General features: G+C 38.4%; 1 protein-coding gene across 1 annotated transcript; it reads left to right on the top strand.

Moving 5' to 3' along the window:
- Positions 1 to 3,221: 3,221 nt before the first annotated feature.
- On the top strand, positions 3,222 to 17,188 carry LOC141426590 (WD repeat-containing protein 55 homolog). The gene is made up of 5 exons (XM_074085608.1): positions 3,222 to 3,430; positions 3,681 to 4,036; positions 4,163 to 4,280; positions 14,861 to 15,029; positions 16,620 to 17,188. Exons 1-5 carry the CDS (start codon positions 3,328 to 3,330, stop codon positions 17,116 to 17,118), a joined length of 1,245 nt encoding a protein of 414 aa, XP_073941709.1. The 5' UTR covers positions 3,222 to 3,327; the 3' UTR covers positions 17,119 to 17,188.
- Positions 17,189 to 18,372: the final 1,184 nt, after the last annotated feature.

The raw sequence follows: 18,372 nt of genomic DNA, 5'->3' as shown, positions 1-18,372 counted from the left end.
CGCAAAACAAGCAATGTTGCCATAACCTCAACCAAGAAATCTGTATTACAAATTACACAGTATAATCTGTAGGTATGAGATCAATAACAAAATTTGTTTAGTTTTAATTTATTATGTGTAATCGTGGTATTGTCAACGGCAGTAGTGTATAGAAATGCTGAATCGTTCAATTTAGAGTTCCTGGTACAAGGGAACGCCAATGTCGTGACAAATATACACATCTTTTTTCCATCCCGCGTAGTAGAACTAACTACTCTAAAAACATGTTAATCAAGCGTGCATGTAAAGTTTACATTGTAAACTATAACAATAGTAAAAACTTATAGATATAAACATATTCAAAAATACAAAAGGCTCCTAAAAAATGTTTTAAGACGAACATTAGTTTATGTAAGTACTTAACTTTGTTTTGGATGTTAATTTTGAATTAGGTAAGTACCTACTTAAAATAGACTTCATTATAACAAGCTTAAAATAATTGTATAAAAAAAAGCACAAAATAGGTAGGTATACAAGTTTTTAGGTAAGAAATTACACATTGTCGTTAAGTGTGATAATTGATTGCGAATTTGCTGCATTTCTTGTATTTCTTTTATAATACTTTTGGAAACTAAAGGTCTGTAAAGTAACTTACATATAAAATATTTGTAACCTTGTCTTTGTATGACTGTTTGTTTCACAATAAAAAAATAAAGAAATCGATCTGACACTCAGTTCATATTTTTAGTTTTACTGTTAAATAACAATGGCAGCTCACTTAATAATTTGACCTTTTATTGTTTTATGTAAATAATTTGATTATCTATTTTGACATTAAAATATTATATTTAAAATGTTGCTTGATTAATTGAGCAGAATGTATTGGATTCATATCGTTAATTAATCTACCACCTAACATTGTAAAATTACATTCTCGCAAATAAATGATTTATGTTTTTGATTATGATTATGAAAAACCGTAGTAATATCTTAGATTTGTGAGAAAAACTTAAGATTTTCTTCTGTAAATTTAATAAAAACCGAATAGCCAAATAATAAATAAAGCACTGAAACTATGGAGGGGCTGTTGCTAACAAAGCAATCACTTCATCAAGAACGAACTTACATATTGAAGGTGGACAAAAATATGATTTGTAAAATGAATATTAATATGTAAAAATAAAATATATTTTTTTTTGCAAATGTTCAAATTGTTAAAATCTGTATAAAAGTATAATAAAATCTGTTATCTGTATCGAAAGCTTCAAATCTGTATCGATACAGATAAATCTGTATAAATAGCAACACTGCAAACAAGCAGCTGATTTGTCAGGTTATGTGTCTGACATAGTGACATTGACATTTACTAATTATTATTTTTTGCGGCTTACTAGCTAGACTAATAATAGGGATATCAGATTAATAAAGTGTATAACGTAATATAAAATACTCTTTTCTGCGTTCTTTCCAGGGTCTCAGTCTCAAACTATCTCCATAATGATATTGATGATGTATTCACGATGTACGACAGAGCCATATTTTTCTAATGGGCCGGTGTGTAGGTACGCGCTATAAAAAACAACAACAACCAACAACCTCAGCCAACAACAACAAAGTTTGATGGGTGACATGCGGGTGACACTCTTTCCTGGCTCGTATAATACTAACATGGAAATGCCAACCCTGTTTTTCGTGTAGACGCCCATACATACTGATATGAGCTAAGCAAATTCTCATTAAGCTTCTATGTGCGTGTAGGTACAACAAAACAGACAAAAAGACAAAAAGCCAGCAGCTCTACTACGAAACTCGAAGTTCGTGTCGTGCGGTCCCTATGACACTTGAACTATTTAAAACGAGAGCGAGAGGGACAGTACGATACGAATTTCGAGTTTAGTAGTAGCCCTGCTGGACCAAATTAAGTTATTTTCAACTAAATTTATTAATTTATATTCCGTGTACTTTCGGAATTGACATGTTGGTAATTATCTTATCGGTAATTATTAGATCAAGAATGATCACCGCGGTACGACGCAAACCGGGCTGAAAATAATATTAAATATTATTAAGATTGGTTTTTTGGAATCCTTTTGAATTTTTTATTTCAATTCCAAATTTTTGAGATATTAGGTGCATAGAAGAAATTCGTGCCTGTATCGTTGTCCAGCGGTGGTGTAGCGGTATAGCACACAGCACGGAATGCCGAGGTCCTGGGTTCGATTCCCAGCGCTGATCTGATTTTTCTGGTTTTTCTGTGCATCTATATTTCAGTTTGTATTTTCGATATTAAATATTACGGTGACAGTGACACTATTATCACTATTTCCCGGCCGCGCGGCCGTACAATACCATCATGCAAATACCGACATGATATTTCGTGTACACGCCCATAGAAACTCTTGTCTTGTCAGTTTGACACCAGCAGCAGCAGGGCTACTACGAAACCCAAAACTCGAAGTTCGTGTCTTGCGGTCCCTCTCGCTAGAAGCTCGTGCAGGGAGGGCTACTCAGAAACACGAAACTCGAAGTTTGTGTCGTGCGGTCCCTCTGACACTTAATACTGTTTAATACGAGAGCGAAAGGGACCGCACGACACGAACTTCAAGTTTAGAGTTTCGTAGAGCTCTGCTGTTAGTTTCTATGGGCGTGTACACAAAAAACAAAGCTGGTATTTCCATGTCGGTTTTATCCAAGCTGGGAAAGAGTGTCACGTCATCCTCTCTAAAAGTAGTCTTGTCTTGTCTGTCCTTAGAGTCTGTCCTGTCCTACCCTACCTACAGGGCTACTACGTAACTCCAGACTCGAAGTTCGCGTCGTGCGGTCCGTCTGACACTTATACTATTTAATATGAGAGCGAGAGGGACGGTACGATACGAACTTCAATTTTTGAACTTCAGAGTAGGCCTTCTAAACACACATTACAAAGAGAGAAAGAGCAAAGAGTAAGCAAAGAGAAATATTAGATAGAGTCAGCAGGGCTACTACGAAACTCGAAGCTCTTATCGTACCGTCCCTCTCGCTCTCGTATTAAATAGTTTAAGTGTCAGAGGGACCGCACGACACGAACTTCGCTTCGTGTTTCGTAGAAGCCCTGCTGGCTGTCTGTGATTCAGTCAAACAAACAGTCAAATGATTCCCTCTTTCAAGGAATAGCAACTGCCTCTTTCTTTCTTTTTTTCTTATTGAGAGAAATCGACATGACGCTGGCTCAATCGTAAAGTATAGCCAAAATTAAAAAAAAAAAAAAAAAAAAAAAAAATAAGAAGAGATTGTAGTTGTAGTGTTTGTTTCATCGAGTTTGATTAAATTATATTTTGTGACGCTGTTTGTAATTGCACTTTATCAAAAATGACCATTGAATTTCGAGGATTTGAAAAGAATTCATCAGATGAAAGTGACAGCGACTCAAGTGAAGAATTTGATGACGAAAATGAGTTTGATGTCGATAATGGTGCGCCTCGTTGAAATAACCTAACTTTGCAATCAATTTTGTTGTTGTTATGGACTAGATGGTCTGCGTTCGCCATTCTCTAGTTGTTCTTAGTAGTGTTGTTTATTTCAAACAAAAACACTATTGAATCTTTATTCTTTTTTGCATCTCTTGGGTACCAAGCGGCTACAAGTTTACTCCATTTCTCTCTGGGCTTCATTTAAATGATTTTTAATTCAAAGAAATATGAAAGATACCTATCAATTTCCAGATAGCACAGGAAACAATGACCATGATATGAGTGGTGATGAAGCTGGTGAACCAGCAGCCGAAGGTGGTGATAATGATGACAATGATGATGAGGATGAAGTTGTGAAAGCAATAAAGGCTGAGAAAAACAAACCTAGAGATCATCCTCCCACTATAACTTGTGAAGATTTCATTGTTGACATTTCATTTAACCCTGCCAGAAATTTAATCGCTTTAGCTAATATTATGGGAGATGTGTTACTGTATGAGTACAATGATAATGAAACAAAATTAGTTAACACCCTAGAATTACATGTGAAAGCATGTAGAGATGTAGAATTTGATGCAAACGGAAATATCATGTACACAACTGCAAAGGTTTGTTTTAAAACAGGTCACAGGTTTTTTACTTTTAATAACTAAATTATTGCACTAAATTCTTGTGTGCCACACACATGATTTTTTGTGTTACTCCTACTTTGATCTTATTTTATGTAATTTCAGGATAAGTCTATAATGGCTACTGATGTTGAAACAGGAAAACTAAAGAATTGCATTGAGAATGCTCATGAAGAGCCAGTCTATAAGCTGTTATGTTTAGACACTAACAAAATAGTAACAGGTATTTTTTTTTCTTATAATACTATGGATGTTGTAACCCCTCAATGCCCCTCATAGCCGGGTAAGCATAGCCAAACTGCACTTAGTTAAAAAATCATTTTCCTTTTACCGGATTATTAACCGTAATATATGTATAGCCCGTGCCAAACTTCTAGCTCTCTCTGAAGTTGCAGCGCGCAGGTGTACAGTCAGTAACATTTTAATATAATTCTACTAATATTATAAATGGGAAAGTTTGTATGTTTGGATGTATGGTACTGTATATAATATAAAAAATGGTCAAGTGCGAGTCAGACTCGTATATGAAGGGTTCCGTAAACAGTTCAGTAAAAGTTTTTCTTAAAATTCTTCATATATAAGTTTTTTTTGCTGACTGTACTTTATGCCCCTGGTTACCAAAGTACTCGTCAAGACGGCAAACGAGTCCAAACTCGATGCGGTCGTGTCGTTTATCACAGTGTTCCTTAGGGTCATCCGCTAGCTTTATCATCAGATCAACTCGCATGTTATAATAATATTGCATCGTCATTGGATTCAACATGCGTTCAATGAGGCTGCATGTCTTTCAATGAGGCTGGCATAGTCACACTGGTGAACTAGACATGGGTAATCTCAACTCCGCGAAGTGATCTGACTCACTAGATCCAGCTCCGGTGTCGGTACCGAATCCGCTTATTGAATCCGACTCCTTTATTGACTCTGGTTCTTTCGAGCGATTATTAACCTGGCTCGGTTCGGTCGGTCGGTGCCGGTACGGTACTGCGGTGCCCCACCCACTGACTGAACTGAAGTACAGATTCGTGAGAGAGAGAAAGATTCGTTCATTGGTCCAAGTCCGAGTACCGAACCGAACCGACCAACCAAACATAGATAATAAGATCCAAGTCCAAGATCCGATCCGCAGGGCTACTACGAACCGAACCGAACCGAACGACCAACCAAACATAGATAATAAGATCCAAGTCCAAGATCCGATCCGCAGGGCTACTACGAAACTCCAAAATCGAAGTTCGTGTCGTGCGGTCCCTCTGACACTTATACTATTTAATACGAGAGCGAGAGGGACGGTACGATACGAACTTCGAGTTTCGTAGTAGCCCTGCCGATCCGATCCGAGCCGAGCGAGAGCGAAAGCAGGCGGACGGAGCGAGTCAGTGTGAGTGAGCGTGACGGCGATCACGAGCGATGCGAGCCGCTCGATCCAGTCGGAGTTAGTAACTCCGGAGTCAATAAGATTTGAAAGGAGTCATTAAGGGATTCGGATCCGCTTGAGGATCTGACTCTTTTGAATCTTCAGATCCGGATTTACCCACCTCTATGGTGAACTTAAGCCTCAAAAAAAAAAAATAGAAAAAAAAAAAAAGCGTTTTAGATTTCAGCTCAATCGGTTATCCACTTTTGAGTTGAAAGATTCCACCCGAGCAAACATAGTTACATTACCTACACTGCAAATAATTATAATGCTTAATAAGTTTTTGTTAAAAATTTAATTTTTAATACAACTGTTTTTTGCCGAATGTGCTTATTATTGACTGTACTTGCATTGTTGTCTAAACTACATATCTGTACCAAATTTCAAGTCAGTACTATTAACTATTGAGGAGTTCCCTCCTGCAGAGACGATCCTGGCATGACCACCAAGATGTCACTACCAGATTATTGTATTTTCACCAAATTTACATAAGTATGCCAAATTTCAAGTTGATCGGACCACTGGAACTGGGTCAAATTTAGCTTCTAAGATTTGACCCAAACAAACAATAAATAAATAAATAAACAAACAGGGCAAGCTAAAGAAAAGCTTCTAAAAATATCGCCATAAGTACTTGTGCAAGTATTTCGAATAAAAAACAGTTTGAATTCTCATCCTCTTTGGTTCTGGCTGTTTGCTTCTGAATCCATTGCCCTAAAAGCGCCGCGCGCGGATCAAAAAAAAATCTGTCAACTCTGTTCATTCGCGGGAAATTCGGCGGACTTCGTATGGTTGTGTAATTAAATAATAAGAAGCTCGACTAGTGTGAATAATAAATTTGAAACTGTACTGTATTATACCTAAAGGCCAACAACCCGAAACAACTTTACTTACATGCATGCATAATTCATGCAAAATGACGTGCATGGAATAACAAATAGCTGCATGTTTTGTTAACATCGCTATCAAAAACAAGTGTATACCTTGTAAATAGTGTTAAATACTTAGAATGTTTTTTTTAGTGTAAAAATCAATAGGTAAACATTAGGTAAAATCAATAGGTAAAATTAATATGGTGTGGATTTGGCGAGCGCTTTATCAAAGTTGGCTTCATTGAGGTTTTGTGGTTCATAAATTGCTTTATTAATTTTGCACAAAAACGAATAAACCACACAATCATACAGTCACTATATTATACTATAAATATATATATATATATTATAATATAAAGCTTTTAAAAAACATCATTAAAATCGCAGACGTAAAGGTAAATATTCAAACGACATAGCTACCCGTTGCTAGGCGACTCTGTCACCTTAGCAACGGCTAATAACGCTTAGCAACCAAAAAACGCTGAAAAGACACGTTTCTTGTATGACACCCCCTTTAATTTGTAACTTTATTTTATTTTTAGTATTTGTTGTTATAGCGGCCACAGTAATACATAATATGTGAAAATTTCAAGTGTCTAACTTTTACGGCTTCAGAGATAGAGCCCTGCGACAGACGGACAGACAGACAGACAGCGGAGTCTCATTAATAGGGTCCCGTTGGCACCCTTTTGGGTACGGAACCCTAATTAAGTGTATTAATTATTTATTTTCAATAAGTGATTGCCAACTTGTAACTGACAATAAGTAAGTAACTATCATATTTCAATAGTCTCACTTGGGGCAATGAACTTTATTACCGACACTAATCTGTCCGCGACAATTTTCAAACAATTGCAGATTTTTGTAAGTAAACATGTTTTTTCTGTAATTTAATAGATGGTGTACTTGAATACATGCCATCCTATGTAGGTAAGTTCAACCTATTAAACCGTGAAATATCTTGTTGGAAGTACGATTCTTGGTAACGCCAGGGACAATTTTGGTAACGCAGGAGACGCCCGAAGTGTCGGTAAAATAGTTGATTGGCCCACATCATAATTTTTAAACCTAAAAATTAAGCAGGATAAATTAATAACATGGAAGAAAACTTTAATCCGTGATTAATAAGAACAATAAATAAATTAATAAAGAACAAAAAATCGGTCAAGTGTGAGTGCGAGCGACTCGCGCATGTAGGGTTCCGTGCCTCCGTACAAAGTTTATAAACAAATAGTTCTTAATATTTTTTTGTAAAAAAATCGAATACAAGCTTTTTTGTTGGCGGTAGGTACTTTTTGCCCCTGGTTACCACGGTCGTGTCGTTTTATTACAGAGTTCCTATGGCCAACATCTAACTTCATCATCAGATCAGCTCTACGTCATAATAATATTGCATTGTCATCGGATTTATACATGCATGCAAAATTTCAGCTCAATCGGTTGAAGATATCCACTTCAAATTCAAGTTGGCGGTTAGGTGTGATGCCGTCTCTATTAGTTTTGTTCGAATAGACGGAGACAGCATCACATTTAACCGTCGGTTAACGCTAATCAATGGATGGTTAAACAACCCCTTAATAAAAACATATCACGAAAATGTAACCACTAGGTGCAAGTATTTTGAATAAAGAACAATTTTAATTTCTCTCATCCTCTTTGGCTGTCGCCCTGTCGGAGGCTGAATAGCCTATGATTTATAACGGAATTTTTTTAGTGTAAAAAACATTAAATACAGCGGCTGTGAGTGCTTTATTGAAGTTGGCTTTTGTGAAGTGTGTGTAGTGTGTGTCGGAGGTTTGTGGATCACAAATTGTTATTTAGTCTTAATGCTGCACAAAAAAATAAACCACGGTCTTAGTATCAATTATTATAATTATCGATGGTTTTATAAAATAGCACTAATAAAATCGCAAATTAATAAGTAGTTAAACATTAAACAACATAGGGTCACGGGCGTTGCCCCTAGCAACTGACGGCCGTCATATTGGCAGCCTAGCAATCAAAAACCGCTGAATGAAACACGTTTCTTGTATGACGACTCCCTTTGATTTGTAACTTTATTTTCTTTTTAGTATGTGTTGTTGTCGCGGCCACTGTAATACATAATCTGTGAAAATTCAAGTGCCTAGCTATTACGGCTCAAGAGATAGAGCCCTGTGACGGACGGACAGACAGACAAACAGACAGACAGACAGCGGAGTCTCAGTAATAGGGTCCCGTTGGCACCCTTTGGGTACGAAACCCTAAAAACGGTAAAACGGTTGTGGCGACGTCCTTACGGGGTTCATGGTATAGCTTCGCAATATACCTACAACTATCGCCATATACTAGTTAAATAATATGATCATCAGATGAACACTGTTCATGAACTTTAGATATAACTCTTACATCATTTAATCTCGTTTACTATCACATACCCTCAAGTTGGATATGTGAGGAAATCGGGCTTCCGCCCACTGGCCTCCCAACAAATCCCCTCACAGCCAGCCCAAACCACCAGACCCAACACACGGTTCAATACAAAGGTTTGATTACATTTAGTTACTATGAAAGCTCAACAAGCAATCTTGTCATACAAACTTTACTTATCACGATTAGTGTTATTCTCTTGATCATATTGCTTTATAACGGACATTAGATATGTAAGGAAAAGTTTAAGGAACTTACCAGTGATTGTTCTCTTACTGGATGCACTAACGTAATGTGCAATTTCTTTCCTATCCTCCTTACATACTCTTTATTCAAGTTAATGTCCGATTCCGTTATCAGTCCCGCCTTATTTTCGACTGTTAAAATTCAAACTCGTGACAGCTGTTAAGTGCCATAAAACAATTACTTTATTATACTGCCAGTGTTACCAATACACACACAATGTCAATTATAGTTTAAGGTTAGCTCACCTTTAAGTATAATTCGCGCTTAGCCGCGTCACTCCCAACGGCGAGAGATTTGCTGACAGACATTTACAAAATAATAAATAATTGACGCGTCCATTCAGCAATCTTTTCCTTTGCCTTTATTGCTGCGTCTCTCTTCTTTCTGGTTGGTTCACCTTCAACACCATCATCACCGCAAGATGATGTGTTCATTAGCTCTTCTCCATTATGAGCAACTTCGTCTACAACAGTTGCTTCACCGGTATCATCAACGGCTTCATCCACTGCCACAGGCACATCACCAACATTAGAACCATCCCGTGCTTCAGGTTGTTCGGGAATCAAAGGCTCAAGTTAGATTGGTTCAACAAGATGTTCTGTGGTCTCCTGATTATCTGTAGCATCTCGGTTGGCGTTTGAGCCAGTAACCTCCGGCTGTTGTGTCACTATCCTACTGATCACTTCTCGAGCTGGGGCAGCATCAATTTCCAGTGGGTATAGATTGCCGATTGAACGAGTGAAATCAGAGCTGCCAACCCTGACTATCGCTGTTCGGCATTTTCCGTCACTTCCTCGAATCAAGGAAACAATTTTTTCAACTTTCCAACTTCATCTTCTACGAGAGTCGTCTTTTATTTGCACAATATCGCCAAGGCGAGGTTCTCGATGCGATTTGACTCTTGGTTGTTGGTAAGAATTGTTGTACCTTTCTCGCAGACTAGGTAGATATTGATCTTCGAACTTTTTTTTAAATTCATTGAGTACAGTCTTTCCTCTTCTCCAACCCTGTACAAGATCAATTTTCGTACCCGTGCCGGTACTTGTTGCTTCTAAATTGAATTCTAAACATTTTCCCAACGATAAAAAGTCGGACGGCTTCAGCACATGCTCGAGTTCAGTACCGACTTGAACAAACGGGCGTGAGTTCACTACTGACTCAAACTCCTTTATGACTGTCAGTAGCTGAGTGTCCTGTAACAAATGCTTATCTATCGTACGCTTAAGACAATGTTTCACGATAGCTATAAGACGCTCGTAAAAGGCACCATGCCAGGGCGCTAACTGTGGTATAAACTTCCACTGGATCTCGTTCTCTTTGCAGTAGGGTTCAGATAGTACCTGGCTGGTTAACTTGAACTGCAAAGCGTTATCTGAAACAATTTTTAGTGGCACGCCTCTCGTCGCTGTAAACCTTCTTAAAGCTAACAAGCATTCATCAGCTGTTAAGTTATTCACTATTTCCATGTGAATGGCGCGTACAGCTAAGCATGTGAACGAGCAGATCCATCTTTTTTCTTTTCCATTTTGCGTCCTGCCTGACAAACATGGGTCCAAAATAATCCATTCCTGTATATGTAAAAGGTTTGCTATAATTTACCCTTTCTGCTGGTAACGCTGGGGTAGGTGGCAACTGATATAGACCTCCTCCATACTATAACGCCATACTTCACGCACTGAGAACATTTCCTGATTACTCGCTCTACTTCTGCTCTTCCCTGTGGTATCCAGTATTTTTGTCTAATGATACTTAATGTATGCGATACTCCCATATGGTAGTTAGATTCGTGCGTACTACGTATAATCTCGTTCGTGAAAGCACATCTCCTTGGTAGAAGTATCGGATGTTTTTTGTCATATGTCCAGTTGGTGATAGTCTTGCGTCCTTTACACCTTAATATCCCGTCTACGTCGAGAAACAAACCTAGATTGCGTGTTAAATGGGTCGTTTTGCCTGCTACATCATCAGGAAAGTCCTTTTGCAGCTTCCTAATCTCATCGCTGCCTTGCGTTTGTGTAGGTTTTTCTGTTACCGCACTAGTAGGCTGACGTGTTTCGGGTGTGTGTATTTCCATCATGTCAACATCTGTAAGTTCATGACCGTCTTCGTAGCCCTTGTCTACCATTTCTGGACCGTCAACAATATCCAGACCCTCCCCGGCCGAAAGCAAGGCTGCATGTTGGTCTCCCTTTGGGATGATGGGCCAAAAATCATGTTGCTTAGTGAGAAACTTTGGACCATTCAACCATAGGTCCTTTTTCTGTTGCCATAGCTCAGATCGTGTTGCCAAATCAGCTGGATTCAAATTCGTATTGACATAACGAAATTCGACGTCTTTGCTTTCTTTGATTTCGTTTATGCGTCTTGACACAAATGGTGGAAGCAACTTACTAGATTTTATCCAGTTCAGAACAATAAGGCTATCGGTCCATAGGTAGGCTTGTTGTATCGGTAGATCCAAGTTGCTTCGAACATATTTGAGTAGCCGACTTCCAATCAAATAGCCCAGAAGCTCTAGGCGTGGTATCTTCAGGTCTTCATAAGTGCTTGTTGTAGCCTAAATTGAATAAAGATATTTTGACTTTGACTTTGACTTTGACTTCTTTGTCTTCCATTGGCGTTACTCTAGATTTAGCCATCAAGAAAGATACTTTTGTCTGTTTTCTGGTAGATGATCTCAAGTACAACAGACGCATACGAGTTCTTCGAGGCATCTGTAAATGCATGCAACTCGTACGTACTTTCTTTGCCATCACCTGTATGTCTTTGCAATGTAACTGATTTTGCTGACTGTAGGTTTTTGACAACGCTGTTCCATTTTTCTTTTAGTTCGTCGGGCATAACTGAGTCCCATTTTAAGTACGTATTCCAAGTACTTTTACAGAATCCAATTTCTTGCATCTCTGTGATTCTGGAATACTAGCCATGAATTCTTCAGAGTTCGAGGTCCAATCTCTTATGTTCATTGCAAGTTCTCCGAAGGTTTCTCTTGCTTCTTCGTATACTTCTTTTGCTTTACATATAGAGTCGGCATTTATCACTAAATTGTCTACATAACATTTATCTGCGACCCTCTTCAAAAGTGATTGGTTTGTTCGAGAAAAATGGTACCTTGATAGTGGCAGTCAGTAGAAATGGACTCGAAATAATTCCGAAGGGTACTCTACAGAATCTGAAGTAGATCAAATTGTCTTCAGTTGGTTCCGCAGTTGGGTCTTTTACCCATAGGAATCGGGTGACTTCCCTATCATTTTCTTGCAGTCCAACTTGAAGAAACGCCTTTTCCATGTCTGCAGTTATGCCAATTTCACCGGTTCGAAACTGAAGAATTAATGCAGTCATGTCTTCAATCATAGATGGACTACGATACAGGCACTCGTTCAAACTCTTCTTTCCATTTAATTTTGCAGAAGCATCGTAAACGATCCTGCCTCGTTTACCATTCTGCTGGACTATATGATGAGGCAAATAATGAACAGGTACATTTTCATTCCTTGGTCGAGATTCCACAATCTCTATGATGCCAGCCTCTAACAGTTCTTTGAGTATATCCTGGTATTCTTTAATTGTCTCATCATTAGAACGTCGCAGTAGGCTTTTCAAACGTCCATATGCTAGTCCAAAATTGGTAGGTAATTCTGGTGGAAATTCAATCCACGGCCACTTGACTTCGTACCTTCCATTGCTATATTCTACTGTCGAATTGAAATGTTTCACCGGTTCCTCTTCTCGAGTGGTCTTAGGAGAGTCTGTTATTCCTATACTTTCGAGAGCCCAAAGGAATTTCATATCAATGGTGCGCAATGGTAGGTCTGGCTCACTAAAATATGGACATCCGGGCTCATGGCATTGGCAATATGTTACGATGGATAAAGTACGTCCTTCTTGCTCTTCATGATAATTGCCAGAGATAAGCCAACCGAAATCTGTGTCCACAAGGAATAAATTGTCTTGGACTTGGTGCTTACTGCGTATAAAAGAAAAGTAGCAATCGTTCCCAATTAAGAGGTCAATACCATCACCAAGTGAATTATCATCTGCACATATGTCAACATTTATGTCTGCTGCATTCCATTCTGGTACTGGAATCTTGTCGTCAGTAATACCTCTTTTCGTCAGTAATTTGATTTCCGCAGCTGAGCTTGGCATTTCCTTTGCGGTCGTAGATCCAAATGTGAAGATGACAATTCGGTCTTCGGTGTCCGTAGTCAAATCCAATTGCTTTGCCATTTTGGTAGTTAGGTAACTTCGTTGGCTCCCAAAGTAAAGAATTAACCTACATGGGACTTCTTTATTGTTGTGGATTAGCTTTGCTGTTGCCGTCTGCAAATAAGATTTGACATTTGTCAGTAAGTTATCTACTTTATTATAATTGAAATTAAAATGGTTGTCTGACTCACTCTTAGCAACAGCAAATTTCCTATTACATAAAGCCGAGTTATGTGGTCTTTTGCAATGATAGCATCTTATCCGAGGAATCCTGATATACTTGTTAGCTCTGTGTCCTTCTCGGAAGCAGACATAATATTTGTTACCCAATTTTTGTTTTCTTTCCGTAACCGTGCTGTATTTCTCGCACTGGTCACTGTTATGTTCCTCATTGCAAAAGACACATTCCTTTTTTGATTTCTTCTCTTGGGGACCTTGATTTTTCCCATCTTTCCTCTTCCTATTCAGTGTGAAATTTACTTTTTGGGCTTCATGCTTCCTCGGCTTAATGAAGCGTTTGCTTAGTCGATTTTCACAAACGTGCAAGGCTTCTGTAGATGTTTCAAGTGGGATATTCGTCGAGCTAGATGGTATAGGTGCACTGGAATGTTCCATAGCAGTGATCACTTTCTCCAAGCAGTCCCTGAGCTCTGCGATCCTACTGTCTTTGGACAAAATCTTCACCTGGTAAAGAACAGGTCCCGGAAATTTTGAGGTTATTGCAACTCTCAGGTGATTACTCTCAATATTTTCTCCGTATGCCGCAAGAATCCTGAGGTGCTTCTCAATATGGTTGAGATTACGTCGACACTCACTTGGCAGGTTGGCTGCGACAGTCAAATTATTGATCGCAGCATAGTGAGCATCAATTACTTTGTCCTTCGCACCATATCTTTTCTGCAAGACGTCGACAGCTATTGTATAGTTGGCATTTGTAACACCTAGGCCTTCTACCGTTTCTAACGCTGCACCTTCGAGCGTACTTAATAGGTAAGACAGCTTGTCCACATCTTTCAAGTTCCTAGAGTCGATATTAGCCTCAGAATTCAGTCCATTTTAAAATATCTCCGTTAAACTTACATAAGTCAAGTTTGGGCAATCTTGACACTTGTTCTGCTGTTGTCTTTTCTGCTACATTTACCTGACTTACAGCCTCTAAACTTGCTAGTACCTCCTCACCCATCATTTGCGCCTCGGTGCATTGGGGAACTAGACCTTCTTCATCCTGACATTTATCTATAAATAAAAAGGTTTCCTTTTCTAATGCCCCAATAGCAGTCTTTAATTTCAGACACATTTGAGAAACTTGAATGAGGGGAATACCGATCTCGCTTTCCAGCATTGCTTTGGCCGTTTCAATGAGATCACAGAGGTGTTTTTGTCTCAACGCGAGCCTAGCTCGTAAAGCTTGTTCCATTGTGAAGCCTAACTGATGTAACTAATGGACTAAGTTGATAATTATATTACATGAGCATATATCAAATGTTATATGAAAAGTGCATTATATCTTTTAATCGTTATATCCAGTGAAAACATACCAAGTTTTTATATCGATCGTTACGCACCCACAATTTTATTGACGCCAAGACTGTCTTATCCAAGAAAATGATGATTTTTTTTTTTAATTATTGTGGTACTTTGTTTAATTCACAGGAGATGATGCAGGCACTGTAAAACTATGGGATCTAAGGAAACCTGATCCTATATTTAACATAAAAATTGGAGAAGAACATGTAGCAGACATGATCACAACAGAGGCAAGGAAATATTTGGTTTGTGCTGGTGGTGATGGAGCACTAACATCTATAGACTTGAAGGGCAGGTACTATATGTTTTATTATAATAAAATGTAGTTTTTTTAGCTGACTTAAAAAAAAGAAAAGTAATTAATTCCACCCTTATGTATACCGGATGTGGCCTGTAATACAAGCAAATAATTAAAACATAGATCCTACTCTTCAAACTAAACAACATTAGTTCAGCGACTTTTAAAAATAATGGAGCTTTTGATTTTCCTTTTTTCATACAAATTAAATACTGCAATCAATGTACGCAATCCTACAACACAACTGACGTCGCCTCATGCTAGAAAGGTCAACCATTTTCCTTTACATTGCTTCTTCGAATAAACTTTAGTGTAATAAAAATTTAAAAAATAATTATTAAAAGTCGCTGAACTAATATTGTTTATTTTGACGAGTATGATCATGTTTTAATTATTTGCTCATATTACAAGCCACACCAGGTATAAAATTGACAGAATTTTGTGTGTAAGTCTATTCTAGCTTCTAATCATGTATTTCAAATTTAACTTCTTATCATAGCCAACTCAACGCAGACCAAAAACTGCCTATCAGGGGAAAAAAACTCGTGTAAAAGAGAATTTTGGCATAGTTGTAGGGAATTTTTTTTTTTTTTTTATTCGACTGGATGGCAAACGAGCAAGTAGGTCTCCTGATGGTAAGAGATCACCACTGCCCATAGACACTCGCAACACCAGGGGGATTGCAGATGCGTTGCCAACCTAGAGGCCTAAGATGGGATACCTCAAGTGCCAGTAATTTCCCCGGCTGTCTTACTCTCCACGCCGAAACACAACAGTGCAAGCACTTCTGCTTCACGGCAGGATTAGCGAGCAAGATGGTGGTAGCAATCCGGGCGGACCTTGCACAAGGTCCTACCACCTGCAATGGTGTTTTAAACCACATTAAAAGTACTGATGGGTGGGGGTGAAGCTAACGGGTGGAGGGGGGTGGAAAGATAACTTTTTTTTAGCTTTTCGTAAATATTCGTAAACGGTGGCCCATAGCATAAATGTTCTGATAAATAAGTAATCTACATAAAATTCTCTTAAAAAAAGATTCTATACATTTTTTCTCCGGATCATATTTCATGAGATATGGAGGGAATTTCTTCAAGTATGGCAAGTATATTTCTAAAAATAAAATTCCCAATTATCTTCTAAATCTAAAATATCGTCATCATCATCATCATCGTCATAGCTGTGGTCATAGCTTAAAATACGCTTACGACCCCGAATTTCTTCCTCAATATATTTGATTAATAATATTTGATACTTAATTTTAATATTCGATAAAATAATAAAAACAACGGGTTATTGAATTATGTCCAGGTCCGTCTAGTTTTATGCGTCTACTAGTTTTCCTTCGCTGGGTAGCCTATTAGTATATGTGTCTCGAAAAACTATAATTCGGATCACAACAACAACATTTCGAAAAACTCGAGAGATGCTAGCCCGGCTTAGACACCACTATCCATCACTTGAAATATTCCATAGGTCAAACCACAAGGCCATCACAGCTTTTTTTTAATTACCTTAAGTCGGCACCTTTTACGTGCGGTACTCTAAAAATGAACTGTTTACCAAAATAGGTACTTCTTTTTGTTACAGCAAAATCTATTCAACATCTGAAGATTATGACTCCGAGTTGACTTGCATGGGATTGTTTCGCTCTGACACTAAGTTATTAGTTGGTTCTTCAAGAGGAAAACTATATTTGTTTAATTGGAAAGAATTTGGTTTGCACAGTGATGAGTATATTGGTGAAAAACACTCAATTTCGTGCATGATACCCATAACTCAGAACATTGTAGTGACATCTGGTGAGGATGGAATACTGCGTGCGGCACATATGTTCCCGCAACGACAACTAGGCGTAGTCGGTCAACACAGCCTACCAGTTGAATGCCTGGACATTAGCCATGACGGCTGCTATATTGCTTCATGCTCGCATAACAATGATGTAAAATTTTGGAATATATCATACTTCGAAACTGTTGACTCCATTATTGATGTTAACCAGAAACAAAACAAGAAGAAAGATATGAGCAATAATTTGCCCTCCAGCAGTGTTAAAAACGCTTCAGATTTTTTTTCTGGACTGGCTTGATGTACTACTAAGCAAAATAAATTATGATTGGACAAGAAAATTATAAAATAAAACTTGATTATTATTTTAATACCACTTGTACCGCTTTCGTCAAACTTAAAACGTAAAATTGCTAAAAGTGGCTACGAAGCGGTAACGTTTCGTGTGCTCTGCCTACCCCAGGGTTTCTCAAACTTTCGGCTCCGCGTACTCCTGTTCAAGTTTCCAAGTGACAGCGAACCCCTAAACTAATTTAAAAAAAAATGTCACTCGTCCGTGTTATTTGTTTTAGGTCTCCTATCTGTTCCTTCCCCAAAATCAAAATTTCATAAACCGAACATTCTCCTCATGTGCGTAATGTCGCAACATCGACATTGGCAAAATACGTCTTGCTAAAAACAGCAAGAGTGAAAGCCATTAAAAAAAAAAACTAATTACATCCCCCCCCCTAACCTCCCAAAGAAAACAATAAAATTGACTGTTGAACGACGAAATCAGTCGCGCGCGCGCCACCATGTGTGCCGCACGTGCCTGCCAGTCATCACGCCACCATTACGTAAATCTTGTCGCGAACCCCCTGCCGTCGAATGGCGAACCCCAGGGGTTCGCGTACCCCACTTTGCGAAACCCTGGCCTACCCCATTTGGGAATACAGGCGTGATGTTTGTGTGTGTACCTACATCACACCTACATACATTTAACTGATTATCTGATAGAATCTACTTACCAGTTATATATACATAATTACAAGTATAATAAAAAAAAGCAAACTTCATTTCGGCATCATTATCTGTTATTTTATAATATAACTAGAGTTTACCCGCGGCTTTGCACGCGTAAACTATTCGATCTGGTAGTTAAAATTGAAATTTCGGGATTTTACAAAATTCCCGTGGGAAATCCCAAAATTTAAATCTCATCTTTAAGGTGTTGTGTTAAGATCAACTATCCCGTGGGAATATTGGAATAAAAGTAGCGTGTTATTTCGACATTTTATCCCTAGGTATCCCGTGGGAATATCGGGTCAAAAAGTCGTCTATGTGTTGTTCTAGACATCCAGCTACCTACATACCAAATTTCATGACTAAGCCCAGCGGTTATTATTTCGAGATTTTATCCCTATTTAATGCGAGAGCGAGAGGGACCGCACCACACGAACGTCGAGTTTCGAAGTAGCCCTGCAGTATTTGGCAGGTTTTAACCAAAGTATGGCAGGATCTGTGGTTTAAAGATGGTCACACTGATTTTATGTATGTGTTGGGGTGACCTTCTTTC

This window comes from Choristoneura fumiferana, chromosome 3 (genome assembly GCF_025370935.1).
Source record: "Choristoneura fumiferana chromosome 3, NRCan_CFum_1, whole genome shotgun sequence".
Lineage (NCBI taxonomy): Eukaryota > Metazoa > Arthropoda > Insecta > Lepidoptera > Tortricidae > Choristoneura > Choristoneura fumiferana.
The sequence above is the reverse complement of the archived record's forward strand: the minus strand, read 5'-3'. Positions and strand labels throughout refer to the sequence as shown.